At 37.1% G+C, this 13,977-nt stretch overlaps 1 protein-coding gene across 1 annotated transcript in view; it reads right to left on the bottom strand.

Moving 5' to 3' along the window:
- Positions 1-7,882, bottom strand: part of GPR155 (G protein-coupled receptor 155) — a 22,619-nt gene extending 14,737 nt beyond the window's left edge. Inside the window, exons 1-3 of the mRNA XM_009696285.1 lie at positions 7,390-7,882; positions 2,318-2,717; positions 796-961 (exon numbers count right to left, since the gene is read on the bottom strand). Coding sequence (XP_009694587.1) covers positions 796-961; positions 2,318-2,717; positions 7,390-7,882 — 1,059 coding nt within the window. The remainder of the gene's footprint in view (positions 1-795; positions 962-2,317; positions 2,718-7,389) is intronic.
- Between the last annotated feature and the right edge of the window lie 6,095 nt (positions 7,883-13,977).

Below are 13,977 nucleotides of genomic sequence, written 5' to 3'. Positions count from 1 at the left end.
TGGGGGGTAAAAAAATAAAAAAACACCCGAAAAGGGGAAAAAAAAAAAAAAAAAAAAAAAAAAAAAAAAAAAAATCACAAAACATGCAGTTATACAAATACTAATATCCATCAATTTATGAGAAGAAGCCAAATATATCTACATTTAAGTGATTTCGATTTTGGCTTCTCATTGTCTTTCTGCTTTCTAGAATTTGCACAGTGATGGAAGTGTCAATTGTTACTCATACTACAAATACTACAGATCTCTGTTTTAAAGAGATTTGCTGAGTTTGGTTTGTTGGGCACAAAATTCAATCTTGTAAGGTTTACTTTTAGTGTCCTTTTTTTTTTTTCTCTAAAAAAACCCAACTAAACAAACCAAATATAGATAACATTAAAAACAATGGAAGTCAATAGGAATGTTTTAATGTCACTTCAAGTGGAAGAAAGGAAACAGTTATAAAATTTGTTTTAAGTTGAAAAGATAATTGATACCCTCTACTATAAAAGTAAAATGCTTTTCTATCACAAGATTTAACTGATGGGAAGCACAACAGCATCACTTAAAGCGTAAGTTCTTCCATAAATTTTCAGCATTAAGCTAATACTGTTCTTACCAAAGTCAGTAACATCATTTCTGTTTTTTCCTACAAGAAAACAGTAGCTCAAAGATAAGGCCTTTGACAAAAAAAAAAAAAACAAACCACAAAAAAACCACACACAAAAACTCCCCAAAAACTTCTTCATTTAAGTATTTCATCAACAAAGTTAAGTTCAAAGTTAGTACATGTTTGGGAAAAAGCTAACTACATACAATTCCTACTTCCATATTAAATTGACTTGCAAATATCGCGACACCAGGTGCTGCTGGAAAAACTCCATAAAGAAATGCATAGTTTGATAAACTGGTGTGGTTGACTACGCTGTCACTCTTGTCCAAGAGTTCCACCATTTCTCTACAGAGAAATGGCATCATAAGTCTGAAAAGAGAGGGAAAAAAAAGTAATTTAAAAAAATATTACTCAAGCTATAGCAATAGACTCTCATCTATTCAGAAAATGAATCAAAAGGAAATTTAAGGCTTGTTTGAATACTATTTATGAAAAGCAAAATACTGACATCACTTTGATTGCCTTTACTGTTACCATGATATTTACCAGATGTCTAAAAATTTTACATCACAAGTTAAACCAAAAAAATCCTTACACAAAAAAATTGGTAAAAATGACAACAAACTCTGGGATATAAGCACATTCTCCAGTTGTGTAGACAATTTGTATAAACCTCAGATTTAGAAAGGTGAAATATTAAAAACCCTCTCATTTTTCAACTGTTAAAGTAATAGTAGCTATAAGCAGTCAGCAGCTTTGAAACTTAGACCACCTTTCCACAAGCAAATGTAACAAGGGCTCAAGCTTAAGTACCCCATTCTGAAAGTTTTGGCCAGCAAAAAAACCAAAACCTGCACCAATGCTATTTTGTTTGCCGTCAGCAATACTGTAGATCTCACGTTGACTCACTATGTAAGCCTTACACAGGCCAATTATATAAACTCACCAGTGAAGCAAAGTGGTAACATTAAAAACCTTTTTTTTTCACGTTCTTTCAAAATTTGTCATTGAGCTGGTTTACAAACTAGGTCTTTAAGTTGCTAGTTAGTTGTACTGATATTTAAATGCACCTTCAAATTTTACAGTATAAACTTTAACACCAAACAATTGTTCTATTAACTGTAGCTCTGTAGCAAGTAAAATATTTAGTTCTCCAGTAACTGAGATATATTCAGGGGAAGATAATGATGACAAGTTCTAAATACAACTTGTCATTTATTCATGCTTACAAGTCAGACAGTTTAAGAGTGTAAAGCAACCATTTTTAAGCTCTTCCAATACAGCATTTTCAAAGATTTGTAGACAAAGCAGGGAAAACCAACTAATTTAGAGATGTATTGTGTAATTCAAAGAAAATACAAATACTAATCAAGTAATACTTAAACTAACTGTTGTCTAACTATTTAACTAGTAAAATTTAATTTAAGCTAGTAATTCCCCGAACACCCAATTCAGGACAGATGGCCTGTGAGCAGTCCATGAAGCCACAGCACCCTTGATTTTTTTTCTCTGCAGAGCTTGACAACAGGTTTGTGGTCTGCTAAATTTCCTTTAAGAGTTAACAGCTGTATACTATCAAAGAGTTTGGGAAGCACTCACCCAAAATACTGGAAGTGAAACGTACTATCACTATAATGATTTTGAGAGAAAAGCCATCTGAGCAGTATATTCAGAGCTCAAAACATCAAGAGAACAGAATCATAGAAGTACATAAATTGAACTTACAGTTTAGCTGTGATGAGAAGGATCAGTGCAACAAACATACCCTTTGTCAGTTTTTTTGTTTGTCCCACCATAGTTAGTCCAAGGTAAAAAAGTGCGGAGCCAGAAAATGAACTGCCCAGTCCATCAAGGAAGCTTTCAAGGTATTCGGGAATTCTCTGGCCAAGAATAAAGTTTGAGGCAATTCCTATGAAGACCATGAATACAATTGGGTTCTGCAAAACTCGAAGGAGTGCTAGGCCCACTATTTTGATTTTGCTGTGTGACACAGTGCGATTATCCCTCCACTTCTGGATTTCACAGAAGATAAACCCCAGAGGGTTTAGCATCATAAGAGATATTGGAGCCACTAGGTAAATGTACTGGAGATACTCTGGGTAAGTGGTTTGATATAAAGCTTCAACTAGAAGACAGGAAATGAAAAGTGATGAGTGATAACATTTCAGTACAAAAAGACATTAATATTTAAATTAAATTTTGCTGTCTGAAAATTAGAGAAAAACCTCTTTCATTATCCTTCAGAAGTAACTGGATTTACAACCAATATAAGATAATATAGTAAGAGAAGTATGCATAATCACTATTAGGCCACAGTCATCTAATGAACACACTAAAGACAAACATGAACTATCGAACACTATTTAATGATTCTGTGAATATTCAACATTTACAGATAAAAGAAAGAAAACAATACAACAATCCCACGAGTCCTTTGAGTCATCCCAAATGCTGAAAAAAAATTGGGGTTTTTTTTGTGAATTGGTTCTTCTCCCTAGAAACATGAGAGCTGTGGAGAATTAAATGCACCTTTGCAGGACACAAGTTGCTTTTCATGTTAGGGGAGTCTCACATTTCTGGAATTTAACCAGTTTTCAGTGGGTAAGTCAGGTGTGATCTTTCTACATTGATTCAATACAACACAGCAAAGCAACAACCAAATGAAAAATACATAATCACATAATAATTAGTTCATTCTCTGGGACTACTCAGGATAAGAGTTATCACTGTAGTTCTGGTCCCTCAAGGAACTTTAAATCATGAATATTTGTTTTCATTGCTATTACATACTTCTGAGTCAAGGTAGAATTCTTTCTTCTTTCAAGTTTGTGCTAACAGCACTTCAAAAATCATGAAAACAATCTGGAAGAATATTGAAGATTCTATTCTAGGGTGAATTAAAAAAATCCAATGTTTTTAAAGTAGGATATTATCTTTTACCTGCCTTATAATGTTATTACATCTTTCTGAAAATTATTGGAAAAGTGATGCTTTCCATTTTAGTTTTTCCTACCCTAGTTAGAGAGAAACACATTATTCCCCAGGCAGAAGTACCTTAATATGAAGGTGCAATTGTACTTGTACTACAAAGAATATCACAAAGAAAGGAAGTACTATTGCATAAATACACCTGCTAGACCTTTCTATGGGATAACTTAGCACTCGAAGTACTAGATAAAGTTTAAGATCACTAAGCAACCAAACGTTGCAGGTATTTCCATTTCCCCATACATTAAACCTGTTCTTTTTCTGAAAAAGTTTTCCTTTGTGACTGTGTTTTTCAAAATCCAAAAGATTTTTACCTTCATATTATTTAAGCATCTGGAATGACAGATCTATTACGTGCTAAATGAGCACTTAATATAAACAGTCTCCTCTTTAGATTGAATAAACTGACATTCGCAGTTAGTTGATTTCCAGTGTACAAGAAAGGCGCTAAAGGTGCTTTTCCTCTTACAGGCCATGATTAAAGTCCATATACAAGAGCTACCTGTGCTAAAATCCTGAATAAACTGCTGAATAGAACTACCCAATTTGTGATTAGTTACTGCATTTAAAAAGCCAGTTTTAAACACTAAATATATTCTGATAAATAAAACCACTTTAAACATGGACACTTTTTATGTAAGCAAAATTTTTTCTAAACCCGCAAACCTTAGAATGATGTTTTTATGCTGCTTTATACAGAATGCTCATTTGAATCAAATGCAACTCAATGAGTCACACATAAATAATGTCTGAGTGAAAAATGTAATAAATCATTATTTTTTAGTAAACTCAAACTGTGTACTTAAGAGAATATATTAAGGTCTTTAAGGACTTTAAGTGATCTATGAAGTCACAATGTATTTTCCTGGGAAACAAAAAGTGGAACCAATGTAGATTACTGAGTCAGTGGGTGAAAAAAAAAAATAAAATCACTCACTCTTAAGGAATCATTAAAACAGTGAAAATAATCTATAACTTCTATCTCTGATGAAAAATTTTCTTTTTATTTAAATCAAGGTGCCTCCTTGCTGATCATAACAAAAAATTGAAATCAAAGTTATTTTAATACTTTTAAAAAAAGATAAATCAATTCTCCACATCCCAGTTGCTCAAAATCACATATAAATCACACACTAGATGTTAATGCTTAATACAATTAGTACCACTAAAGTCATGGTAACTGAGCCATCATCCACACAACACTTCTGCTACACCTCTGCTTTAACAATACAGCACCAAAGAGTAGATGAAGCTGTTCTGTCAGAGTTGTATCATCTTGCTCAGTTACAAAACCCAAATAGACAAAGGTTTCTATCACAGTAATTCTATCTATGCCAGAGTGTTGCTAGTAAACCTCTGTACCAGTTGTTTTTCACCCCATCGTCACTTTGTAGTGTAGAACTGTCATAACTGTGATTAGAGAAAAACAGAGTGGTGATCTTTGAGAATTTAACCTGCATTTTAATTTTCCTAGGTGCAAATCTTCCTTAAACAGCAAAAATAGCATAGCGGTTATTAAAGAAATTACATGGGATGACCGATTTTTTTCCTTTACAAATTTCAACTGAAGTCATCTTTAAAAATATATTTCCATTAAAAGATCAAGTTTTGCTCAAAACACTACCTATCACCATACATAAAAGGAAAGAGCAAGGCATTCTTTGTTGCCTAGTCCTGCAAATGCTTCAGAGAAGCCACTAACAGTAAGTTTGCAGGCGTGACAGCATGAACCAAACACTGGTGAAAGTTTGGGGATGGGAGAAGGGAAAGGACAGGAAAGAAAGTAAACATCTCTAAGAAATAATCAACTCTTAAGTGCCTGCAGTGTTACTGTTGCATTATGTGTTCCAGTAGAGCTCTAAATGAACTAAATGTTGTGAAATTGGCCAGACTGTACACAGAAAAAATATCAATCATATCTTACAAATCATTAAATACTTGAAGAAAAATGTAATCTGACAAGAAAGCCATTCAAAGTGGAAGAATGTTTTAACTAGAAGGATACAGTGGAATTATGTTCAGACAACCTCAAAATAGAAAAAAAAGAGAAACCCTAATTGGCATTTTAAGCCAGCACCAAGAAATAAAGATGTAATCCCTCTAGCCCTATTTGAGACATACTTCTGATTTCTCCGAAGAGGACTAAATCTCAAGAGATGCAACTGAGGGAATCAGAGTATTTTCAGCTAAGGAAGAAAAAGTTTGCAATTGCATTTGTCTATATTTTATACATACCAAGCAAATCTGAAGAGAATGAGAAAGATTCAAGATTCTCCTGAGCATGCTGCCCTGGAATATGGAGGAAGAAACTGCCAACTCCTCAAGTAATCTAAAACACAGAGCTACCTTTTGTTACATATAATCTGGAATCACATTTTTAAGCTTCTCTTTTGTAACTGTATTTTCAATTCTGTAATCAAAGATCTCGCTTTTTGCTCTGCTGGAACAAACTTGCTTTCTTTTTTGGTTCTTAACCTTGTCTAGATGATAAGGGTGATCTCAAGAGAATTTGAGAGGCACACAGTACTTTCTCTCCAGGGAGCAGCAAACAAATAAAACATAGTCCAGGCATCCTCCCCAAATGCCTTCCACTCCAGGCGTACACTGAAGATCCCCATACCTGCAGTGTGCCTTCCCATACCAGCCACATGGGTCAGCCTGGGAAGAGGTACCACTGAAAGCTACGTTGGCACAGAAGAGCCTCCCAAGGCAGGTAAAAACCACTGCAATCCAGACAGTAGCAGGTGGCAGAAGCCTGTTACAACTCCAGATCACTTCCTAAGTATCACAGTACACATGGCTAAAAGCATATTAACATACCATTAAGAAAACCTATAAAGAGGAAAAATCTTGCTTATCAAAAGGGAAGAAAATAATAGTCTTGCAGATCGGGATAAAATTAAGTTTAACAACTGATGTTGCTTGGAATTAGGCTTACAAGAACAAGGTTTACAAGAACAAGAGTACACAGCTATATAAGTTAAAACCTGAATGCCTCTCTGTGTTGTGTTTGGTTGGTTTTTAGCTGCACTGGACTGCTGTTGGTTACACATCCCAAGAATGGCATCACAGCTGCATAAAATTCCGATTTGATACACACAAATCCAAGTTACCACAAATCATGCAGCAACCTTGCTTTTAAAAGACTGACTTCTTCCAAGACTATACCCTAAAGCATGTCTACTGGCCACAAAAGAATAAAGATTAAGGGATCAAACATCACTAGCTACATCAATTATGTTAAATAGTACAAAAATTAGAAGTTTCTTCTGAACACATTTAACGTTTGTCTCACACACTCCACACCCAGTAGGAGCCAACATTGTGGCTAGATGTTTTCTTTGAGCTAAACCAAGAGATAATGGCAAATCAGTAAAAAACCCACTACAGCTATTTCAGAGGTCACAGATACAGGCTCATACTTTGCAAAGCAAGGAATTTTAGTCCTGAGGAAAACTCGGGCAATTTCCCATAAGGAAAATTGCCTGCAGTAAGCCTAAGGTAATTTATAACAATTTTGAAACTATAATTTTTTTTTTTTTTTTTACAATCTGATTTAATTTAATATGACAAGATCATATAGACAATGGTGCTTCGATTGTTTTAAATTCTGTCTCATTCACACCAGCTGACAGTTTTCTTCCCTTACTAAAATGTACACGGTCTACGTGAGGTCAAGAAATGTGACTTGAAAAATGGTTTTGATAGCTCATAACTTCAGTTCAGAAGTCAATTTCAAATTATGGAAAAATAAAAGTAAACATGTCTAGAACACTGAAAAATAATTTAAAATAAGAAAGCATACTTACCTATTGGATATCCCAGTGCAAAGTCATTGCTTTGTGTAGCAAAAATAGGGAACAAACCTGCTTTGCTAAATCGATTCTCAGGACTGGCTACCAACAACGTTAAAATGCAGACTAAGAAAAACACAGCAGCTTTGGCAACTAAAATACTGTACAGGAAGGACCAATTTACATTAGAAAAGTTAAGTACCACCATGTTTTTGAACAGTAGAGCTGGGAGTGCAAAACGGGACACAAAATTTCCCAGTCCTTTGGCCTGAGTTGATGTGATAATGTTGGCTCTTCCAGCTATGTAGCCACAAAGAATTATTCCAAAGCATTCTAAAAGGGCTGGGAAAAGCCTGCTTATTGACATAGAAGGAGTACCGCCGGTGGTATTGAGTCCAGCTTGTCCAGGCAAAGAAATAGACATATTAGCTGAAGATGAGAGGTTCTCTGCATTGAAGTCTGAATAGCTATCCATTTCCTTTGACCACCTCTTCCAGAAAAAGAGCATGAAGTGATCTCATCTGTAAAAGAAACAAAAGTATTTCTTTATTAACTTCAAAAACTGTGTTTGTGAATATTTATGGTATTAGGCTTGCTGACAGAAGAGTTTACACTTAGAAGACCATTACAAATAAATCATGAGACAAATACTAAGTTGCTAAAGAGGAACAACTCTGAGAAAGAAGAATGCTGAAAAAATAATTCCATATACACATCATCTTCTCACAACTCCACACAATTCAACAAGACAATGTATAGAGGCTAAAAATCCCCAAGGATATTTGAGGGTAATACTGAAATATTAAAACTAAATGTAGATTGGGCATTCAAAAAGCAAAAAATCTGTTGGAAGGAAAGGAGATATAACAAGGATTTTTTCTTACTATTCTAGGATCTAAACATCATTTAGCATAAATTACAATCCTTCAGCACTTTCCAATCATTGTTTCAGAAAACAGTAAATGCTAAATTCTCAGTGTGTATTCCTCATTTTACTGGACTACCACTACAAGCCTAGTTAACTCTCGAACAGAAAAGCACAAGACTCTTTACATACTTGTTAGCAGCTTGTAACCTTCTCTACCTCCTCAGCTCACTGTCAATTCCCAGCTACAACTCTCACGTACTCTTTGCTTTCAACCATCAAATTCTTAGTTTTCTTTTCTCACTCCTTTTGTTTGCCCCAGGATATCTTATCTCAGGTCCCTCCTAAACCACATCCTACTCAGTTCTTTTTCCTTCACAATAAAAACAAACTTTAAACTCCCAATATTAAAAAAAACACCCTTGAGCTCCCTTTAACTACTACTGTTCACCTCTGCTTCCACACACTCAACTTTATGCATAGTTGGGAGTCCTCCTTCACCTCCATCTTTATCCTATTTAATCCAGGTTCTGCCCTGAAACAACTCTTATCAAAATCCAGAGAGGCCAAAACCTTCTTAAACTCTCAGAATTGGTCTTCCATCTTCATCCTTTGTGACCATCATACACCTTGATCATAATCAATCATCCTCTTCTTGAAACGTTGCCTTTCCCATAGCTTTTGTAATTACAGCGCCTCCTAATCATTCTCTCATCTCTACTTGTTCCTATAATATTTACAGGGGAGGATCCCTCCAAACTTCTGTGGGTGCTTGTTCCTCTTTTGTCTCCCTACACCCTCTGCCTGTGTATTTCCATAAGCACTTCTTCAATTGCAAATAGATGACTCATAGATCTCTCTAATCCAGACCTATCTTCTTCTGTTAAAACTATAATTTCAGCGTGTCTCCAAGATCTCATTTGCGAATATCCTGCTGTCAATTCAAGTTCAATGAGCCTGAAACTGTCATCCTCCTATTCCCCCAAAATGATGCTCCCTCAGTTACTCTGTCATGTATACCTATTTTGCTAAAGGCAAGTGACAAAGGTTACAAAATCCTCTAATTTGGGGGAAGTACAAACCTACTGAACTCGTATTCATCTGTAACTCTGTTACAACGAAAACCATCATGGTCTATCAGTATCACTTCTTTTTTTGTACATCCTTCTACAGACTCATTCTCCGCACATCAAAACTCCCTTTTGCTTTCACATTCTCTTACAGTATAAGCTTATGTCCTGTTAATCTATTGCAGAATAACAAGAGGAATAGCCCTTACAAGAACAGAGCACCATGCAAGAAAGATAAATTTGACCAAGAATCGTAGCTTCTCCACTCTGGCACAAAAACATTTGGCAAGGCCCTCTCTACCTTCAAGAAAGATTTAGAGATCAAATCATCATATCACCCTTCAAGCTTGTACCTTGCTTTGTGCAACTCTGATATCTCCCAACATTTCAGTATCATGTGCTAATGACACACTCTCCAGTTAGCAAGGGATCCACATATGACACAGTGGCAAATGATCTAATTCATCACGTTATCGTTTACCCATATTCCTACATACAATTCTTTAGGTCAATAATGGTGAAATTTAAGCATACATAAATACTTGACTTAATGCATAATAGATACATCTTGTAATTCCTGATCTTCATTTGTTACCAGTGATCCCCTTTGAAAGGACTGACTGTAACACAGCAGGTTCTATATGCAAGTAGACATGTTAAGTCTGCGAATCAGATGAAGAGAGTGGACATCAAATAGAAATATTCCCTGGTCAACAGCAAGGTCTTGCCAGGAACAGATATGGCTTTGGTGATACAGTTCTGAAACATGTGCAGTCCATCAGCTAACTCTACATATAAAATTTTTGACATGAGTAAATCCTAAAGTAGTTTGGAAAGGAAGTCAAGATAACTTACCCCACTTTGTAGAGATAGAAACTAAGGCAAAGGCAAACTGATTTGCCATAAGCCATTTAACATATCAGTGGCAATGCTGAGATTCACAATTCCCAAACCAGTGCTTTGTACAGCACAATGGCTAGACCTGTGCAAATTAACAACTGGTTTCAGAGTCTTCCCAGCCTCTTTGTATCCTGTCCGCAGGGAACAGAGAACTCATAACATCCAGGTAAATAAGCAAGTAAATCAAGTAAGAGCAAAGGTGAGATCTTGCGTGCTCTATTTCACACCCTGGCATCCAGCATACACATATTAACATGTAGCATAAACTCTTTGACTCATGACTTTTATTTATGCCTGAGGCTTTTAGTAACCACTCCTACAACGCTGTTGTAATTTATCTGGACTGAGTAGCTGCATCATCCAAATCTGTCCAGTAGCCCTGGCTACCTCTTCTTCCAGGGAAAATGACTCTCACTTCAAGTAGGGCTTATTTTAAAGGTTGTATTTTTCTTATGTTATAAATGATACACTTGCCTAGATGTATTTGCACCACGGGCTCAAACCATTATCTACTACAGAACAATGGAAAAACCTGCAATAGATGAAGCAGACAAGAAACCATTTCTTCTACTAGCAAAACTTAAGGAAGTTGTTGGGATTTGCAAAATGTCCAAAAGAGGATCAGAGACAGATTTCCAACACTGCATTCTTGAAAGAAGCTGGTCACATTCCACACTAGTTGTAAGGCTCCTGGCAATGCAACATGTTCAACCTGCTTCCTGCTCTGCTGAGGTATTTTTTTCAGCAACAAGATAAATTTGAAGCTTTTTAAACCAAATGCAACATTTGATCTGTAGAAGAAGTGTATTCTGGCTGTATCTATCCCTAAATTCTACGACTCCTTCTCATCCCCTGTGCCTTCCTACCCAAGGCTGCATCTTTTACCACCATGTCAATACTAATGACAAAATTAATTTTCTGATATTCTTACTCACAAAAGCCACAGTCTGCATACAGTTATATAGTGGGAAGGACTTTTACCACTACAGCATCTCCTTCCTCTTTCTCTTCTGAAAAGTGGTGTGAGCTATCCAGGCTTTTTGCTTGCACAGACTAAGCCTTCACAGGGGAGTCTATCAATACAGCTACATAAGCCCATGCTTCTAAACCAAAATTGTGCCTAAACTAATTAAATATCTCTCTTCCCTCTGTATTAAAACTATTAATTCTCCTCATAAAATTGCTACAAAATACAGAAGTGCCCTCCTCTCCATTTTATAATTCAGGACTTAAATAAATATGCAGAAGACTCTCTAGTGGTACTGGACAGCAGCACATGCTAAATCCTGTATCTTCCTCACTAGATCAAAGCTCACATGGATATACAGCCGTACATCCTACAACCATCTTTTGAAAATGCCACAAGTATTCCTGCAGCCTTCCTTCAGGCTATCTTCACCTTGAACTTCAGTACAAGGGACCCTGTAAAGTCAGTCAGGTCCAATTTTTGGTGAACCAGAGGAGTTTCAAAGAGAGAAACTGCATCACAGGAAAAGCTGCTACTGGCACTCCTCAGAGGGCTTCGAGTGCAAATCGTCTCTTCAGCTCCAGAGACGCACCCATCCAAAAACATTCACATTTAACACAGATCATCTATTGCAGAGCAGTGGGTATCTTCCAGAAACGCCAGCCTTTACACAGCGTGCCGCTTAACACAGTGAATACATCTCTCAGTTCCTTTTGCTCTATAGGATACATGCATTTACATAATTTTTGTGACGTTATGTAATGACTAATCACAGATTTAACATACAGCCTTATCACACCTGGGGCTTAACTCAAACTAGCATCTCACATGAGCAAAAATGTCTTCAATTTACACTTCTTCATGAAATCAAAGACACTGATCTGACGCAAAACCAAAACTTCATACAACCTACACAGAAACTCATCTGTTCTTACAGTAGATGTAACAAATTAACTAGTCAAATGACACTAAAATTAGGAAATATAACACAGTTCCAAAGGCAGGCATTTAGCTTTGACTCCACAGGACACACGATTTGTGGCTATCCCTTCAGGGACTGAGGACTGAGATTTGAATCCTTGAAAACTCAGCCACAGCTGCATTGTTGGGAACTGCAGGCCAATAAAGTCAAAGCTTTTAGGAACAACGCTGCCCTATCTGCTGTCCACTGTGTCAAGTGTAGCTGCTTGCAGCCAGACTGTCAGCTTGCATTTGTAAGGAAGGACAGTACAGCCAGCACAAGAGGAAGCCTGGTATAAAGACCCACAATAGACAGAAAGCAAGGAACAAGTGCAGTTTACGATTCCCTTGAAACAAACTGGAGCACTGATATTTGCCCACTTCTCTGGTAGGCTGTCAATATTTGTAAAGTGTTAAAATTCACCAGACCAGAAACTCAATTCTCCAGCAGCTGTGAGTTAGGCAACATCAAGTTCCTCTCCAAGTACTGAAATAGGGAAGTTGTCTCCTTTTCCAGCAGGAAAATCCCTTTCATCTTCTTTTTTAAGTGAAAGTCAAAGACAGTATGAGAGAATAGAAGAGGTACCTCCACCTACATCTTCTCTCTGGTCTATCACTCTCAAGCTTTCAGCTAATAATCACTTTTAGGATAATTCTGGTGCAAGGCTGTGCACATTGTTCATAAATTATACCCCACAATGTGACCTCATTTCCTACTTTAATGCAATGTAGAAACATCCCGAGGATGACACATTACTTTATTCAGGAGGATGAAAGTGGAATTGGGGCAGGAAGTTACCATTTGTGGCAGCTCTAGCACCTCATCCTCAGCTCAGATAACGTACCATATGCATTTTCGTGCAAAAGTTTCTACAGCAAGTCAAAGAGGATGCAACTTTAGAGAGTTACAATGATAACATTAAGTGGGAAGAAGTGATTACCGCAGTTCCTATTCTTGCAAGTTAACTGCAATTTCTACTTTTCTCTTTACTGGGCTAAGAAAGCAGATATCGGAACAGCAATTAACCCAAGAAGTGGGTCACCCCTAGCTTGAAATCCAGACAACGGCACAAGAAATATCAGATCTTAAGCATGTCTCTGAGCAGTTGTTTTTCAAGATCACATTCCCTTTTTCAGTTTTTTTTTCTATGTTGTCATGACAAGAAAGCACCTGGACAGCGGAGAAGCAGGGGAAGCCGCATGCACAGGCAGCTCAGCGAAGCCAAGGCCTGCCCTGGGCGCGTGACTGGCAGAGCTCACAACAGCAACGCTTAAAGCTATATCAAAATTTGTCAGCGTGGTTGTTCAGACAAGACCAAATGAAGCAACAGTTGCCAACAGCACAAAATATCAAGCCAGAAAAACAAATGGAAAACATACCTTCCCTTAATTTTCAATTAGGCTCATCTGAGGTCTTGTCAACAGATAAATACGCACTTTTGAAGCAAACAGCAAAACATTTTTCAAAAGACAGACTATTGGCAGCACCCCTTAAAAAGCACCCCACTTACCAAACAGGGAAGAAACATCCTTTGACTTACAGTGAGAAGGCCACAACAACACAAACGCCTCTCATGTGCCCCGTTCCTGCCCATCACTGCTCTCCTTTCCATGGTCACCCCAGCTAGAAGCACACAGCATTTTCACCCAGAAACACCCGAGAGACAAAAAAAAAATAACAGCACTGTCCTGTGTGACAGCTGTCTCATTAGAAAATAAAGCCAGAAGTGGGGGGAAGGAGCGGGCAGCTTACCTACTTATCGTTTGGTAGGCGACTCCGCACAAGGGTACGTATACAGGATTTGTACTCTGCCAAGGTGAGAACCTCTCAAAGGCCGAGG

This window comes from Cariama cristata, unplaced genomic scaffold, assembly GCF_000690535.1.
Source record: "Cariama cristata isolate BGI_N322 unplaced genomic scaffold, ASM69053v1 scaffold36532, whole genome shotgun sequence".
NCBI classification, from domain to species: domain Eukaryota; kingdom Metazoa; phylum Chordata; class Aves; order Cariamiformes; family Cariamidae; genus Cariama; species Cariama cristata.
This window is presented reverse-complemented; position numbering and strand designations above follow the sequence as displayed.